The sequence below is a fragment of the Suillus plorans genome, assembly GCF_016647745.1.
Source record: "Suillus plorans strain S12 chromosome Unknown HD556scaffold_51, whole genome shotgun sequence".
NCBI classification, from domain to species: domain Eukaryota; kingdom Fungi; phylum Basidiomycota; class Agaricomycetes; order Boletales; family Suillaceae; genus Suillus; species Suillus plorans.
The window spans coordinates 297,097-314,796 of NW_024537435.1; the positions used below are offsets into that span (position 1 = coordinate 297,097).

General features: G+C 43.2%; 4 protein-coding genes across 4 annotated transcripts; 3 read left to right on the forward strand and 1 right to left on the reverse strand.

Annotated features, from left to right (window-relative positions):
* Nucleotides 1-3,133: 3,133 nt before the first annotated feature.
* HD556DRAFT_1310749 (uncharacterized protein) lies at nt 3,134-4,621 on the forward strand (the record flags this gene model as incomplete). Its single annotated transcript, XM_041300452.1, has 8 exons — nt 3,134-3,161; nt 3,212-3,251; nt 3,313-3,361; nt 3,394-3,409; nt 3,464-3,537; nt 3,606-3,926; nt 3,975-4,239; nt 4,287-4,621. 8 exons carry the CDS (start codon nt 3,134-3,136, stop codon nt 4,619-4,621), a joined length of 1,128 nt encoding a protein of 375 aa, XP_041157333.1.
* A 2,139-nt stretch (nt 4,622-6,760) lies between these two features.
* Nucleotides 6,761-8,652, forward strand: HD556DRAFT_1310750 (uncharacterized protein; the record flags this gene model as incomplete). Its single annotated transcript, XM_041300453.1, has 7 exons — nt 6,761-7,033; nt 7,086-7,282; nt 7,319-7,535; nt 7,581-7,610; nt 7,644-7,786; nt 7,822-8,147; nt 8,231-8,652. 7 exons carry the CDS (start codon nt 6,761-6,763, stop codon nt 8,650-8,652), a joined length of 1,608 nt encoding a protein of 535 aa, XP_041157334.1.
* Nucleotides 8,653-11,987: 3,335 nt separating this feature from the next.
* HD556DRAFT_1242568 (uncharacterized protein) lies at nt 11,988-12,403 on the reverse strand (the record flags this gene model as incomplete). The annotated part of the gene is made up of 2 exons (XM_041298293.1): nt 11,988-12,150; nt 12,207-12,403. The coding sequence occupies 2 exons, from the start codon at nt 12,401-12,403 to the stop codon at nt 11,988-11,990; spliced, it is 360 nt and encodes a 119-aa protein (XP_041157335.1).
* A 330-nt stretch (nt 12,404-12,733) lies between these two features.
* On the forward strand, nt 12,734-13,023 carry HD556DRAFT_1446297 (uncharacterized protein; the record flags this gene model as incomplete). Its single annotated transcript, XM_041307062.1, has 2 exons — nt 12,734-12,900; nt 12,954-13,023. The coding sequence occupies 2 exons, from the start codon at nt 12,734-12,736 to the stop codon at nt 13,021-13,023; spliced, it is 237 nt and encodes a 78-aa protein (XP_041157336.1).
* Nucleotides 13,024-17,700: the final 4,677 nt, after the last annotated feature.

Here is a 17,700-nt window from a genome sequence, read left to right on the forward strand (position 1 = left end):
GGATACATCAATTCAATGAAATTGATAAAAATAATGCACCAGTAAATCAGCGAGGATGTAGGACGGACAGGTGGACAGGAGCGCAAAGACCAAGGGTGAGGCGCATGGATGCGTGCGGGAAGCGTGAGTGCGCGCAAGACTGATCCTATGGATGAGAGCTGGAATGTATAGGGGATTATGTGGGTAAAGGGCCACATATTCAGCATAGAGATGCGCGAGTCTCTACACCGCGTCTTCATCCTCCCATTCTTCCCCATCTCCCTTATCGTAGTCATTCGCACCCAGCTTCATGTTGATGTTCTTCCAGTGAGTGGAGCTGATGTCAGCCGCCTGAAAAGAACTGCTGCCTACAATGTCCACCAGCTTCTTGTAGAGTCGCCTTGGGACTTCTGCAATCCCTGATTCCAGTACCAATCTCCAAGCTGGAAGGAGGCTTGATTCAGATAGGGATGATAGTGGTTGTTGCTGCCCGACTCATGTGATGATTCAGTTACTTGATGGGCACGAGGAATGAATGATAGGTCAGCTATTGTGACATACTCCTCCGGATCATGGGATGGCGGTTTTGAGGCAAAATATTCGCGCACTAACCCGAAGATGTTTGTGGTGGTGGGAAATACTGCACGTTGCAGTAGAACTGGGCATTCTGCTGTACTAGCAACAGACATAGCAGATTCTGGGAGTTGGTCGCGGACTTCTACAGGGACAGCAGGTGGTGGCTGGGGGAGCACATCCCTGAATCTCTTCGGTTTCTGTCAGTTCTCATGCCTGGGCCTGCGCTGCGCAAGACTCATATCCCCTTCATCATCAATGACCACATTGTCAGAGTGACTCCCCATGACAGCATGCAGATTAGGTATAGATACTGCAACTCCAGGATGTTGAGACACCAGTGAAGCATTAGCTTTGGCAGTAGGCGAGTGATTGGCAGATGGTGTTGCTATGATATGGGAGGGTGGAACATTCTGACCAGGCACAGTTTCATGCGAGTCTCTTGAGGTGCGCGGCTTTTTCCTACAACATATGAACTCCTTGAGGGTCGAAATCGCCGATGACAACCATTTTTTTGTATGAGAACATGACCGCTGATGTCGGCTGTAGTAGTTCTGTGCAACAAATGTACGTTTGCAAATGCATGTATAACTGGATGTGGACATGGAGGAGTGTGAACACACAAAAACAGTAAGTAAGTACACAATCCAGGATGGTGCAGTGGCAGCTGCTGAAAAATACAATGAGTCCTTGAGTGCTACATGGCCAGGAATATGATGGCACTGAGCTGGAGGGGCAGGAATATCTACCAGGCTTTACGTGATCACAGAGAAATGTAATGCGATGGCACAGTGGTCACCGCTAAAAATTGCAATAATGCTACTTCTGGAATATATGGCCAGGAATGCAATGGCACAGAGCTGATTGGGCTAAAGGATGAGCTATAAACCCACTGGTGTTCAGAGACAGCTACCTTTTGTTTGCATGTGCTGAAATGTCTTCAGCGTCTTCTGCATGCTCGAGCCCAAAACCGGAGTTTGTGGCCGACCCTAAGATCATAAAAATGTTGGTGAATATCATAATTGCACGCCATGGTATACTTCATTACCATGGCCAAACAGGAGAGCTGGCAATGTTTCAATGGTGAGTGCATCAGATGGAAGACAGATGAAAACATAGCTCACATCGGAAACAACAGGCCAACCACCCAACTAGGTCACAAAATTCACCCTTCACAATTTGCTGCTTATCAGGAAGTGCATGTCTTTCGCTACCCATGTTGTCTTTGCGCCACAGGAGGCAGTTATGTTGAGGTATTGATACTTCAGTGAACTAGAGGTGTATGTCAGGGGCAATATGTTGCCGAGTGTGCGACCAGCACATGCGGCTACATGGGTGAGATCACTCTCCTCCAGAATTTTGTAGATGGCTGATCTGTTGGTTAGTGAACATTGAGAATTTTTTTGGGAGAGCATGCGTACCAGCAATATATTATTCTCGGAGAGGTGTGTATTCAAGCTGGTGTGGCACAAACGTTCAAAGTTCATCTTCAGAGGATCATTCACTCGCCTCCATACTTCCATAATATGATTAGGAATGACACAAGCAGCGCCAACACCACGGCAACACCTAAGTGGAATTGCCGCAGTCATATCAGAAGAGCTCAAAGGTTCAAAAACACACTGTTATGGCGGGTGTGTGACATCGATATCGGACAAAGTTTCAATCTTCAGTATATCTTCCACTGAGCACAAATATTGTGGTGTCAATGAATTCATTCATGTACATTGAATTTGACCTCAGCAAACAGAGTCCAGAGCCTACATTATCTATTAATATGTCAGAATTACTGATCACATGGCACGCGGAGGCATCTCACCATCATTCATGTGCTTCGCATATGACTTCAGTTGCAATGATTATCTTGCAACTGCTTATTGTGTCGTTTCGAAGTCTTTAGATGAAAGAATTATCATCAGCTGTATTACAATGCATGCATACAGCACATCAAACAGGTGCACAGAAACTACATGATACACTTAGAAAGTACTATGACACTAATGATCTACTATAGAATCGAATATATCTGGCTCTGCTCAAAAGACATGAGCGACAGTTGGAGGGTCAGAAGAAAGAAATGAAAGGGGAGTGTGGGGTTTATATGTTGATTGACTTTGAAAACTCAAACTCAGCCGGCATTTACTGCAGTCTACCAGGTGGTGTGATATATACATTCTATCCTTCAAAATATAAGCAGTTATAGCTTAACCATTATGCGTATGAGCTCTGTGTTTGTTGGCTCGTGTGTTCGAGTTCAAGGTGTTGAATCTTTTTTCAGCCACCACTTGTGAAAACCTTATCATGCCATGGGTGTTGCTGACTGAGTCTCAATATGAAGTCATTCAGTATATCAACCATGCCCTTTGCTTACCGAATCTCTTTCTAATCCCTCAACGACTTAAATGTATTTGCTTAAAATTTACTTTAAATTATATTTAGTTCGAGTGTGACTGAGTAAAGTAGTACTTGTGATTTGTGCAGCAGTCCAGCTCTGGCTGGAGTATATAGCGGACTTCACTTTTTATTATGTTTTCATCGCTGTGGTGTTACATAAATCTTAACCATTGATTTCGCTAGTAAAATGTATGTTTGGCCACCATTCTTCCGTTGTCAGTCCACTAGTATGCAAACAATTCACACCCACACTGCACAAGACCAGTACAATGCCAGAAAGTCTGGACTCCACAATACGTACCACTGTAAGTATTAGCTAATCCGAAATCGTCATTCACTATAAATACTGACCTTGCACCTTAACAGTTCTTCTTTCTCCTACTACTGCTACCTCGGACTCCAATACGATACGATAGTTAGTAGATATTACTGTAGATCATCAAATAGACCATCAAACAACAAAGTATGTCAGAGTTTGAGTTCCCTGTAACTAGTATGAATTGATCATGACATGCAGAATCATGTCCAAACACACTGGATTCGGTGGTGATGAACTGGCCAAAAAGCGGTGCTGCAGGATTGATCATCAAGGTGGGTCATAATTCAATATTATTGACGTCAATATTGTTATTCATAAAGACTATACTACAGGGAATCAGGCAGTACCATTGGCACTCCACGATAATGGTGCATGGGAGATTCTTCGACAATTCCTCACGACATCTATGTCATTATCTGAGATGGACGATGCGCTTGTGTCCTACCTCGGCGACCAATACTCACCAGATGACTGGGAGGAACCTCGACATCTCTTGTTCTCTGACAACGCAAATGATGCAGAATCCTTGAGGAACTTGATGATATTGTGGAGAAGGTACATACCAGATCCAGCAGAAAAGTCTTCCGTGCCCATGCCTGCATCGAGGACAGACGGCGGCTTGTCCAGATCACGCATTCAAAAATCGCATAGGTTATCTCAAGTAAGTAAAAAAATTTGACTGGTATATTTATAAATTAAATTCATGTAGGCCGCACGAAGGTTTATTGCCGATGAGGCTGATGAGGCTGACAAGGAAGAGGGTGGGGATGAGGAAGAGGAGGATAGTGATGGACGGTCTGCACAGTTGCCAAAGGTTATGCACTTGCCAGGACCGTCGGCAAAAGAGAGGTTGGCTGCAACCTTCAACGACATGGCTTCTAGGTTCGAAGGGAATCCCCCCACCTCACCTGAAGATCGCCCAGATCCCACCCACAGAGCTCCTCAAAGTAGGATGTATCTGATGCATGTTCAAAGTAGGTTCATTTTTCTATGACATAGCATATTAATCATTGTATTATAGGAGCTACCACAGAACATATTGCTGAACACCTTCATAGGAAGGGGTTTCCCATTACCGTTTCAGCTTGGCTCGCTGGCCAGCTTTACATGGTGGCTAACAGCCCAAAAATGGTTGCACAATCCCTGCCGGGATCGCTTTATCTTGCTGTGAAAGAGTACACTCGCATCACAGAGGAAGAGCGTGAAGCAGTCAAACGTACACAGTCCGAGCTTCCTAACCCAGTGTGGCTGAGGATTAAGAGCAGGGAGTACAAGGGCGACATGGCCCAAGTCTTCGAGCAATTACCAAATGGTGTTGTTGCGGTTCTTATTGTTGCGCGCTGTCTTCTTAGATAGATGATCTATAGATAAACACCTATAAAAACAAATATCTCCACGGTCAGTGATTCAGACAAATACCAATGACTGATAACGTGGTCGCTCGTGGGTGGCTAGTTGTATACTACCCAAAGTACGTTCAGCTAAAGATACTTCTGCAAGATCAGTAAATACGATGGTCAATCCAATCTATGGACTTGACAGAAACAAACAAACAAACAAATAATGGTCAGCCCGACAGTATGGCAGTAACCAAAGAAATAGAAAGTTCTTCCTCAAGCTTCCTTTCAACAACAGTGCCTCTTACCAAACTGTACTCCAAAAAGAATGGTGCGGAATTACAATGATCAACCCCCTCAGCACAAAACAGGTAGAATCAAAGGTCAAGACTAGTCAAATGCTTTATTGTAGAACTCTTAGCTCAATATTGAACCTGCTGTCAAGGAACTCACTTTGAGTATTCAAACAGACTCAGGAACGGACGTCCTTGGATTTACTACCAAGTCCCCTCTTCAACAGCTAAAGCCTAGCAGGCACAGAAAACCTTGGCTCAGTATCACTACTCAGATGAGTGAGGTCAAGCTTCACTATCAATCCCTTAAGTCTCCCCACTAAGCTACTCTGAGTCTTAGGTGGACGTAGAGACAACACGAATATTTTGGAGTATGCTTTTTGGAAAAAGAACACCAAAGGCTGGTGAAAGTAAAACAAAAGAGAAAAGAAAAGAAAATAGAAATTTGAATAAAACTGTGGCTGTACCTTGCTTGCTGGTTGTTGCACACAGTGAGCTCGCAGCTAGTCGTTTAGTATGATGAGCTTGCAGTATTACTGTCTCTTGAGAATGTTCCTCTCAGTCTTGAACAGTTCTTGACACTGATGCTAACACTTATCACACCTTACTCACAATTTAATGTTAGATGGGCTGAAAACTCCCACTTGGCTCTTAGTTCTTATTTCAAAACTGGGGTCATTATATACACAATAAATGTGGCTGTGCTACTAGTATATTCAAGAGTCATAAAGAGTCATTCAAGAGTCGTAAAGAGTCATAATGAGTCATATATTCAGGGTGAGTCATAGTGAGTCAGTTCAAAGTTATTTCTAGTCATAGTGAGTCATATATTCAGAGTGAGTCATAATGAGTCATTGGGTATTTTGCTAAGTCATCCTGGCTTGTTGCTAGTCATGTGACCTATCCAACTCCTGATGACAAGTCCAGAAAGAGAGTAAGAAATGTCACATGATGTGAATCCTTTGTGTGTCTGTCATTTCTTTGCTTTGTTTGAAGGGTGAAAATGACGCGAGCCTAGTATTTAGGGTTTTACGAATGTTTTTCTAGGACAACATATGTGGGAAATATTTTTCACAGTCACCTGACATGCGTGGGAGTTTTGTCTGGGTCATCACCATGGCTGACTAAGCAGAACTCATTGCCGAATTAAATGTACTAAAATATTCAGTCCGCTCGCATGCAAACTCGTAAAAATGAAAAATATTCCCTTAGCCTCAGTCTGACTTCAGATCATAGAGAAAATGATTTCATAGGGCATAGGGCTCATAGGAGAGTATCAGTCATCCATGCACCGAACCAGTTTGGTGCAGGTCAGCGCCGCTTCCCTTATCCCATGCCTTGAGGATCTCGGGCGCTGGTCAAGCGATCTCGCCTCCCGAACAATAATACCGTGTCCGGCATCATTCGCGATGGCGAAGTTGTAGGATGGAAGCACAAGGGAGAAAGTTACTACATGGGGCTCCTCCTAAAAACCTTTCACCGCGATCATTTAGAACTTATCACATCCCCTCACGCGGTGTAGGGATTCATTTCTGGCTGGGCTTGTAGAGACTGTTTTTACCTTACCTTATGTTGGCACTTTTGTAGCTTACATAAGCAAGTCATCTTTTCACCAGTTACCAGTAGGAGTCAGAGTAGTACTCAGCAGTTTTTCATGATATTTCCTCTCCTCTGAGCCTTGAGCCTGGTCCAGAAACCCTTTAGGGTTGAATAGCAGCTAGGTTCTGCAAGACCCAACATTGTTCAGACTCACCATCTGAATTGTTGTACCTTCAGCGGATGACATTCGGCTGCACCTGAATGCCGGATGGAACAAACCCTTCCTATAAAAAACTCTGGTCGCATTTTCGATACAGTTCCTGCACATGGGTGATTTAGCGAGGGTTGTCAAAGGCTCTCTTCATGGAGAGCTCGGTCAGGTGATATCCACTGACCATACTTCTGGGACCGTCATGTTGGAATCCGCCTTCGATGGATGTCTCAAAGAGATAGACATTTGTCTTCAGGACACAGAACATGTCTTTCAAGTCGGTGATACTGTGAAAGTTGTAGCTGGTTCATACTTGGGTTTGCAAGGGCACATTGTGCAAATGTGCAAGGACACATTTGTTGTCTGTCAATATGCTATGAACCATCAGGTAAATTTCTTGTCTAAATTTAATATTTAATGGTGTAACACTTGGTGCCTAGGTGGAAGTATCAAAATACTACTTGGATCAGCGTCTGTTGGATCACATAGTACAATCACAGCCTCAAACACAGCAACATTTCGAACCCCCCCAGTCAGACTCTATTGAAATAGGTGATTTCATAGAAGTCCTGGTAGGAGAGCATATAGGCAAATGTGGCATCATTGACTGGTTTTCTAAGGGAGACACCAAACTCTGGTTCTGAGATATTTTCACTGCGGACACTACTGGCAGTGGCAGATTGTCGAGAACCTCAGTTCCCATAGCAGCAGTTCAGCGAACGAAACTCACCCAGACACTCAAATTCACAAAGGAAAAGGGATATGATGTCAAACCTGGAGACATCGTGACTGTCGCCCATGGCCCAGAGTATGAGGCGAAAGGGGTCATTCAAAGTGTAGACTTCCCAAACGCTCATTTGACCTTACTATGTGACGGTGATCACACACTGGTAAGTACCATTCACCTTGACTCGAGCTTCTCTGACTTAGTATAGATCAATGTTCCAATTGGATTTGTTGTGAAAGTAAGCAATGTTGTTTTAGATTATTTTAAAAAGGAAATCGGACAAGAAGTTTTCATTGTTGGAGGTGGCCAAAAGGGCTACTGGGTGACGCTCTACGGTCTTGGCCCTGACTTGTGCACCATTGCTCTGCATGGGCAGAAGCACATCACACTAAAAAACTGCAACATTGTCATGAGGTGAGTGACATTCATATCTTCACAGCAATTTATAGGTTCACGGCTTCCAGGTATGGCAAGAGGTTAAACGGGGCGATGCTCGAAGGCTTGGAGTTGATTTCCTTCTGCGACTTGCGGAAACGATTGTACTTGGCGCCTCCACCCCAACTCCAAAGTATCACTCCACCTATCGAAAAAGTTCCTTCCAGCTCGTTGGCTTCCATCACAGACTCCGTTCCCTCATCATCCAGCATGTGGTCCACCTGGTCTGCAAGCACGGAAGGTGCTGATGTAGCGCACGGCTCTTCGTCGAGCGTCAATCCCAACTCTGAGTCATCGACATCCGACCCTCAGACTGTCAGCGAGTTAGACGTCCAAGACAGTATTGACGCCAGAGCAGAAAAATCCTCAGACAGCGATTAGTCCTCAATGGAGCCATTTCAATCTATGCTCATTTTATTACAGGCCCACTAGCTTGGTTGATGACCAGGGAGTTCTCTTCGACATTCTTCAAATATCACATGATGTTGAAGGTTTCACCAATCTTTGATGTATCATTGTCTAGGCGATTCGTATCCATGCCTTGTCCCGACCCTTTCTGCGGCAAGAATGGACCCACACCAGAAGGATGCATTGCGGCATACTGCACATCCAACAATGCAGGTGCCATACTCAAACATTATCATATCCCAGCCATTCACCTGAGTCCTGCCCCTCCGTGTAAGAAAAATCAAGAGTGCCTTATTCTGGACGGACCTCATCGTGGGCTCATCCAAAGTGTGGCGAAGTGCAGCATCAAGCACAGTTCTGCGGAGTTTAAGATTATGCCTACTGTCACTGTAATTCTACATTTCGATCAGATATGTCTGGTAGAACTGATGTCATAGAATATGTACAGTATTATAATTGTCATTTTTCAGGACAAGCATCTAGTATACATCTGAGACCTGTAATCTTTACTGAGTCTGCTTTCTCATAATACGTGGGGAAGAGAGTATCGAGATATGATCCATTGGTTTCTGGAATTAAACAACATACTGCCTAATGATATATTGTAGTTACAGTACAATAATTTCATATGTAAATGGATGTGTAAAGACATCATTCTGTGGGTTCAAGTAAAGGATAGTATTTCTGTAAGTATAACATCACATATTTTCTTCGACAGGTTGGCACGCTTGTCCCTATAGCGGCTGTCCTTCTAATGTTGAAGGTCGAAAACACCATCACCACTTGAGATACTAGTGGCAGTGTCGTAACCGGTGGTGAGATTGAAATGGAATGCACCACACGTGCTCCTCACTGTGGGTAGTATATACATTGAAAATTCAGTGATTTCACTACTTAGTTTCCTTAAAGAGCTTCTATTGAAATCTAGTGCACAATCACGGAATTCTCATGATTTCCTTATCACTGAAAGGACCAACCTACTCCAGTATGAGAATTTCAATAGAGGTGCTCTACTGAAATCCAGTGAAAACCATAAAACTCAGAAAAATAAAATGCCTTCAAGCTGTTTTAAACCCACAACATGGGCCAAGATCACATGACCAGCAATATCACACTAGCAGCATTAACCACTAGACTATAAAGCCATTTATCAGGCTAGCAGTAAGTCGTATATATACCCAAAACTAATCCACAAAACTTCAATATTTTTTTCGATGCTATGTTATAGTCCTCGTTGAGAGGGCCATATTGCTATCCCTACTTTCAAGTTGTCTAATGGTTGTACTCTAAGCAAGATATAAGCAAAATAAAAGTTGAACATCAGTTTGTTGAAAATTTTGTCACTGAATCTTCCAGGTTTCAGTGAGGCTAGACCATGACAGTATCACACTGTTGTCCACTTCCAAGACACACATCAAAGTGATATTTTTCTTGCATAGTCATATCATATATTAGATGTGTGTCGCACTGTGATAATAATATGTAAGACTAGAATATAACAGTATCACACTGCTGTCTGCTTCCAAGACATACATCAAGGTGATATTTTTCTGACATAGTCTTCTTATATGTCACATATGTATGATGCTGTGATAATAATATGCAATGCTAGTGTCATACTGTTGACTGCTTCCAAGCCACACATCAAGGTGATATTTCTCTGACATAGTCTTATCATATGTCACATATGTGTGATGCTGCGGTAATAATATGCAATGCTATAGCTATTTGTTGTGCTTGTATCAAGCTTTATCTATGTATATAATCTTATATAATTCAGTGGATTTTTGATCTGATTTTACCAATTATATCTGGTCATATCAAGTTCGGGTCGATTTCCTGATGTCAGGAATCTGATGGCTCTCAGGTATGACATCCATCCGGTAGTACATCCCCAAGCACTCAACAACTAACTCATTCCAAGCCTGCAGATGTAGCTGACGATGTCTTGAGTCAGCATCACAAGACAAATGGGCAACCTTGTCTTCCTGACCCTGCTTCCCTGGAGCTTTGATACCATGTGGCCATGAAAAAGGATCTGACGAACGATGAGGATCCAGATGACATGCAGCAACCAGCTAAAAGCAAACATGGGCTGAAATCCACACAGCTGTTGTTCTACCCAGCCTGCTGGAAGAATTTCCTCGAGGATGCAAAAGGAGTGTGTCGTGCACAACATGCACTAGAGAACCCGTTGTAGAGACTCATGCCTCTCATTGCATGATATGGCAGTTTTCACTAGGGAGTACATGGCACGAACTTGTAGCATCACTCTGTGTGCTATCCGCAGCTATTCCTATATGAAGCGCAGCTTTCCCACACAATGTGCAACATGCACGCCTGCTCCCGCGCTTCACGATGTATATGCACGCTGTAGAACCAACAATACTGAGAGGAACAAACGAGGCTCTGTGCGGGAAAGCTGTGCCTCGTAAGGGAATAGCTGCGGATAGCATACGGAGTGATGCTGCAAGTTCATGCTGTGTACTCCCTAGTGAAAACTGCTATATCACACAATGAGAGGCATGAGTCTCTATAGTGCGTGCTTTTCTGTGCTTGAGCACCCTATAGCACCAGCCACCCAGATGCATCCATCCACTGTCCACCAAGCTCTCTAGTGCGTATATTTCCATTTCCCTTATTTGCATATCGTTCCACTTTTATCATTATCATGGACCCTTACTTACATATATCTTTACATACCTTACTCGGTAGCGCTTCGGCTCCGCATGACAGCGCTTAGGCGCCATACTTAAGTGCCAGCATTACATACTATTATGGACCTTTTTACCTTCTACCTACTACTGAGCAGAACATAGTTGAAATCTATTCTTTGGCACCTCGCACCTCTTGTCTAGTATCTAATTATCACTTAAGCAAACCCACTCTTACTCTCTCTTGTTTCCGCTCATGCGCACGCGTGCACCTTTGCTTTCCTGCACCTGCGCTTTCCTGCGCTTCACATCAGCCAACCAGTAGCGCCTTCAGCGCCTACTACCAGATCCTTGCTGCACTCGCTTCCCCTTTAGGGTCGAACACACTTGTAGTCTCAAGTATAGCAGACTAGGCAATGCACGACCTTACAACATTATAGATACAGTCAGGAGCATCATTTGTTTCTCTCAGTATCATTGTTTCTACACCGTTCCCAGCTCTTGTTAAGGACTCGCCAGGTTCTATTGCTGAGGCCCTTCTAGCTGTTCTTGTTCAGTGGGATGAAGCCAGTAAACAATTTGAACCTGGTAAGCTTTGATATTCTCCAGGGCATGTGTATCTGACACAAGTACCAGGTTATTGGCCTGCTCACAAGCCAAATATGGCAAAGCTTGTAAGTGTATCGTCACTGGCCTTTTTCTCACTATTTGCTCACACTTCCTGCCATCCAGTTATATGAAGATCTCTCGACATGGCTCTCTGAGCTCAAGAAGAATGTTGTTGTGATTGCCTCAACCATACCTGGTCTCATGCCTAGTGCTGCCGAAGTCCAGTTCAGTCCAGTTCTTGGGGCAAATTTTCCGAATGCCGAACCAAACCTATGGTTCGGTTCAGCCATTTGGTCAAACCCTGGACCAAACATCACCGAACGTGTTCAGGAGGTCTGGTTTGCGTTCAAACCAGGTCCAACTAAGCTTGGACCATCTGTTTGGTTGTATAGGCTCGAGCCCATAAGTTTTTGTGTAATTTGAGTCAGACAGATAACGAAAAGACTCTATAACGCAAGGAAAACTCCTTTGTACAAAGATTGAATTCAAGTTTCTCAAATAAACGCATTTTATTTGCCTGGTGCGCATAGTTCTCTGATCACGTTCTCATCAATCCTCTTCATAAAACATATCTCAAACAGAGCAGCATGTATGTTTGCAGTGTCTGAAAACAGAATAAGAGCCGTAATGATGAAGATGGACCGATTCACGAGATGTTGACCGGGACATACTCTGACATTTTCAAGTAAGGCATAAGAAATGGTCAAGAGATGAACGATACTACTCACTGATGGCCAAAGCCAAAAGTGAAAAACCGGAGATCACTGCGCACACGACCTGCATCATCAATCCAATGCTGAGAATCAAACCTGTGTGGTTTAGGGAAGACCGTCTCCACCTGAGACTCTCGAGCATGAACACGGTAACCTGTGGCAGCCAAAAAAATCACAAACCATCTGTCTGTGCACCATGTCCAGCTGCCCATTAAAAAGAATCAGATCATCTCGGTGCCATGCCTTCAACTGACTCAAGTAGCCTGGGATGAAATGCAGGATTGGATGCATATCCACAAGGTATGCTCCCAGCTTCATAGCTTGACCAAAACGCACAAGAGACTGATTGACAGCAATGATTTCTGGATCTGTATATTATGAGGTCGGAATAATTTTTCCATAGGTGACAGACATGACCACCAAAGCTGAATAACTAAAATATTTGGATTACCACCTGTACCGCGCAAGAAAGAGCTAGTGTTCGTACTGCATAGCATGACCTTGGTGGTTCTTCAGATCATTTAAGATATCAGATTCTTTGCATGACTGGTCTGGATGGGCTCGTAGGTCTTCACAACCTTACATTCACTGCCAAGGAATATGGCCTGACCTACAAATCTGCGCTGAAGTCACTCCAAGATATCATGAGAGACCCTTATCATGGTCCCAAGCTGGTCGAGCAGCTCCAATCGTGGGCTGAGGCTGGATGGTAAGGATATACTCTCGTCTAACGAGTTTAGCATGCTAACTGTATTCATTTAGGGCCACATGTTGCAAAGTCGATGGCAATGAAGCGCCCCACAATGTTGATATTGAGATTGTGCTTGATTGAGGTCGCTTATTTCTCCCGCTTGTAGCTCGCTTACAGTTTTCTACTGATTGTATTATTAGATGTACTGCACTATTTTTTGTTATCTAATCAATATATCCCATTTGTAAATTGGAATTTCATCTGTTCCCAGTGGGAAACCTACAGAGGATTTATTCTAGTATTTTGAAATCATAGGTGATTGCTGGGTCCAGCATGGTACACTGTGGAGTTCTGTACAGAACTCCACAGAACGAGAGGCGCCCGTCCAGGTCTGTCAAGTCAGGACCAAGTTGTGGCACTGGGGCACTGTGCAGTTCTGTACAGAACTGCACAGAACATAGTAGTTTGCTGATGCAGAGTGGATAACTAGACTCACTGCAGAAGTGAGAAACTGATCAGACCATATTCCGAGGGAGAAAGGGCAAGTGAGCAGACACAAAATGTACCTAGCTATTAATCCAATGCAAATCCGACATATCGTAGATTTTGAAGCAAAGCCTTTGTTTGGTCCACAGCTACAAATGTAAACAGATGCTTTTTGAACTTTGCCACCATGTCTTTTCTGACGTTGACCTGCACCAAACTGGTTCGGTGCATGGATGACCGATACTCTCCTATGAGCCCCTATGCCCTAGAATCACTATGAAATCATTTTCCCTGTGACCTGAAGTCAGACTGAGGCTAAGGGAATATTTTTCGCTTTTTTTCACTTTTATGAGTTTGTATGCAAGCGGATTGAATATTTTTGTACATTTATTCCTGCGATGAGTTTTGCTTAGTTAGCCATGAGGGTGACTCAGACAGATTCTCACACATATCAGGTGACTGTGAAAAATATGTTTGCATAAGGTTACCCTGTGGGGAAAGCTTACAAATCACTAAACACGCGTCCTATGTCATTATGTTACCAGTCAATTCATCAGCCACAGATTTTATAAACATATGTACACAATATGTAATCATTTCTCACTCTTGTCTAGCTGAGTCATCAAGGGTCACCTGACCCATGAGCCATACGCAGCTCTTGTGGACTCATCATTATACCAACTAGAGTTATGAATATTTACTTTTGACTCAAAGATACCGTGTGACTTGGTGCTATCGAACTAAAGTTACAACTTTAAGTACGAGAAACTAGTAGTATAGCCACCAAATTTGTCTATATAAGGACCAGCTTTTTGCCCAATAAAATAAGCAGTTCCCCACTGTTTTTTACCTCTCAGAATAAAATTGTGAGTGAAGTGTGAATCAGCAACCAGCAAGTGCAGTTCAAGGTTGGAGCTCACTGTGCTCAACAACCAGCACCACACTTTCGAGCTCATTGTGCTGAACAGCTAGCACATACCTTGAGCTCACTGTGTCTGACGACTAGCAAGACTAATTTTTCTTTTTCTGTTTTCTCCTGATTGTCTGTCTGAATTTCTCTATTTCTTTTTGTGTCATTGTCTGTGTCTCTGTCTGCGAATCTCTCTGTGATTGTTTTTCTTTTTTTCTCTCTGAGATCGTGTTCTCTGTTTCTCTCTCTGTTTCTTTGTTTCTCTGTTTCTCTGTTTCTGTTTCTCTCTCTCTGTCTCAAGTGTGTGGTGTATTGGTGACTGTCTATACTGACCATCTCTCTGATCGCTGTCTGCTTGCTTTGTGATCGTTGTTGCTAACAGTCTCTGTGTTCGTGTTCGTGTTCGTGTTTTTGTTGTTGTAGCGGTCTCGTTTTGTTGATTGACTCAACCTATCAACTTTCTCTCAAGTACCAAAGTTTCAGTCTCATTCTTACCCAGAAGTTTGGTGTTGTCTCTTTTGTCCACGGAAGACTCTGATAGTCTAGTGGGGAGACTTTAGGTGTTGACAGTGATACCTGACCTCTTACATCTGTGTGTTATACCGATCGAGGGTAGTCATTGCGAGTTAGACTTTAGCTATTGAAAGGGGGACTTGGTATTGAAATCCAAGGTCGCCCGTTCCTGAGTCTGTTTAATACTCATTGTGAGTTCCTTGGCAGCAGGTTCAATATTAGGCTAAGAGTGCTACAAAGGCTTGACTAGGCCTGACGGTAGTTTCACCTGTTTTTGTATTGAGGGGGACTCTCATTGTAACTCCGCACAACTTGCTGCACTAAGTTTGTGTACAAATCCTTGTTGCTGTGTGAAGTGTTAGGAAGAGTGTCTGTTTGTTTTGTGTCATCTCTATATTGTTAGAGTGACTGTGTTTCCTGATTTGTTTGTTGTTGTCTGTGTTGTTGTGATTGTTGTGGTTGTTGATCGCTGACTGACTGAGTTCTGTGTTTTTCTCTCATCGCTGTGTTTCATATCCATATTGTTGGATTGACTGTTGACTGCTGATCACTGACTACTGACTTTTTGTGCGAGCCATATTCTACTGACTGTATCTTAGGAGCTAGGCAAGCCACCCACGAACGACCACATTATCAGTCATTGGTATTTGTCTGAATCGCTGACCGTGGAGATATTTGGTTTTATAGGTGTTTATCTATAGATCATCTATCTAAGAAGACAACATCCATTTATTCTCTTCAAATACTTGCTGTTCCAACACTAACTGACCCGGGAAATCCACTCTTTCGATGTCTGCATATGATTGGATTTAAGTGAGGTATGTTTTTCGAAAAATTTCTCAAAGTCCATTGTTAACTCGCACTATGTTGGACGACACAGATAAGATCAAGCTTGAACTACCTTCAAAACTACAGGCATTCAGTTTTACCTTTGAAACCAAGTGGCCAGGGTCTATAGTAAGTTTTAGATTTAAATACAACCAACTAACTAAGTACCTTTGTAGACAGTCAAAATCACGCTCAGACGGCCCACCAAGCAGCCCAAATTACTACAAGTTCCTGAACATGTCGACCTCAGCACAACCAAACCCGAAACTCCTGACTGACTTCAAGTCATGCGCTGGGCCGCTGGCAAGAGGCCCAGAAATATAAAGTAAGTACTACGCATCCCAGTGACTAAGTTTTGTGATACGCTAGGGGGATGCATTATATGGGATGGTGTTCAATATTCCTGTGCCAGCAGCTTTGTAGCTTCACCAGCCTAAGGCGGTCAACTGAAAAAATCATCCACCTGTGGCAGTGCATGACTGCCAGCATTTGATAGTGGGGTTCCAGGAGTCAGTAGAGGTGGAAACTGGTATGGACTCGGGTTTGAGTCATGGCCTGGGGAACCAAACTGGTATGGATTCAAGTTCGTGTCGTTCATTGGCTGATTTTCTGGAGCACCGCTAGGGTGGCACTGTGCCCCATACATCATTAGGCAAACAAGGGGGCTATGGGGAATGGGGAAAAGCCAGTGAGAAGCACCCAGAAGCTGGCAAATTCCCAGAATCATAGGGATCTGCACATTTGTAACTAGATACTGATCCGAGTCAATCATGATCATATTCAGACGCAATTCAGACATATGGTTTAGGTTCTACTGTTTCTGTGCACCTGAGTTTTCCAGTGTTGGATAACAGTCTGAATTGAGGATCTCTCCAGATTCTAACACCTCATAATCTGTGTCATTTGCTACATCTGTTTAGATACTGTTTACATTGTCTTTTTGTACCCTTTCCAGGTCTGATCAGTTTCTCACTTCTGCAGTGACTTAAAGATGTATCGGACTTTTAGAATTGTTAGCCATAAGGATATATCTTTCTGCCTGTATCCTGTGTTCTTTCAGCACTATGGTGACCAGCTTGGATTGGTTGGCATCCAAAATGCTTCCAGATATCAATATGACAATAAACACTACTGGAAATACAACAGCTACATTGCTCTGCCTGATAATGACTTAGCGGTTGCTGTTTTTACTTTTGTCCTCAATTCACTAGCTTTGCTCCTAAATAAGACAACAGACATCGATGAAGCGCATGCTTTCCCCCCCTCCGCTTACTAGCCTGGTGGATGCTTGTGCATGCCTTGACTGTGCCTTTCTCTCACCAATTCAATGAGAAAATTTTGGAATCTCTACCTGATGATTACCGTAAGTAATGGATATTAATGAATGATAATGCATTGAATGAGAACTGAAAATGCCAATATTGCTATCTAAGTTCAGACATTTTAAAAGAAGCGGACCATGCACCTTTTGACGCACCTAAACAAACACCAAACTAGATAAAGGCTGAGCTTTGCCAGCAGCAACCTCGCTCTACAAGTGTTGAAGTTGTGTTTCAGTGTGTTGATTATTGTTTTTCAAAGCCAGGTAACAAATAGATTGCATGAGTTATAGTAGATGTACATGATAGTTTAAATAGTAAGTTGTTTGTTGAAGGTTAAAGTAAAACTTTGGAGAGCATTGCATTGGCATCATGTTCAAGATCATTGTGCGAGATTTGTTGTTTACTACATGTTGTAGTATGAGTGTGATTAGACATTGTCTGTGTCTGATTCAAAATGGTTATGAGAAATCATTGTGCTGGTTTCATTGCAAATTGTAGAATTTACCTTTGTGAGCTCGTTTTTTTTCCTTTGAGAGGCAAGTCTGATGCGGGGCCAGCACCAAGTCCTCGTTGTTTTAATGGACTGGAGGGCATGTTTGATGGTGGCTGCAATATGATTCTGTCTTGAAGGACAGTGTTGAAGATGTGACATTTTGACATTTTGATGTGGTGATGGAAAAATGCAAAGTGTACTTCGACAATGGCACCATATAATTTGTTGTGGTATTGTGCAGGTGGGATGAGATTACAGTCGATGTT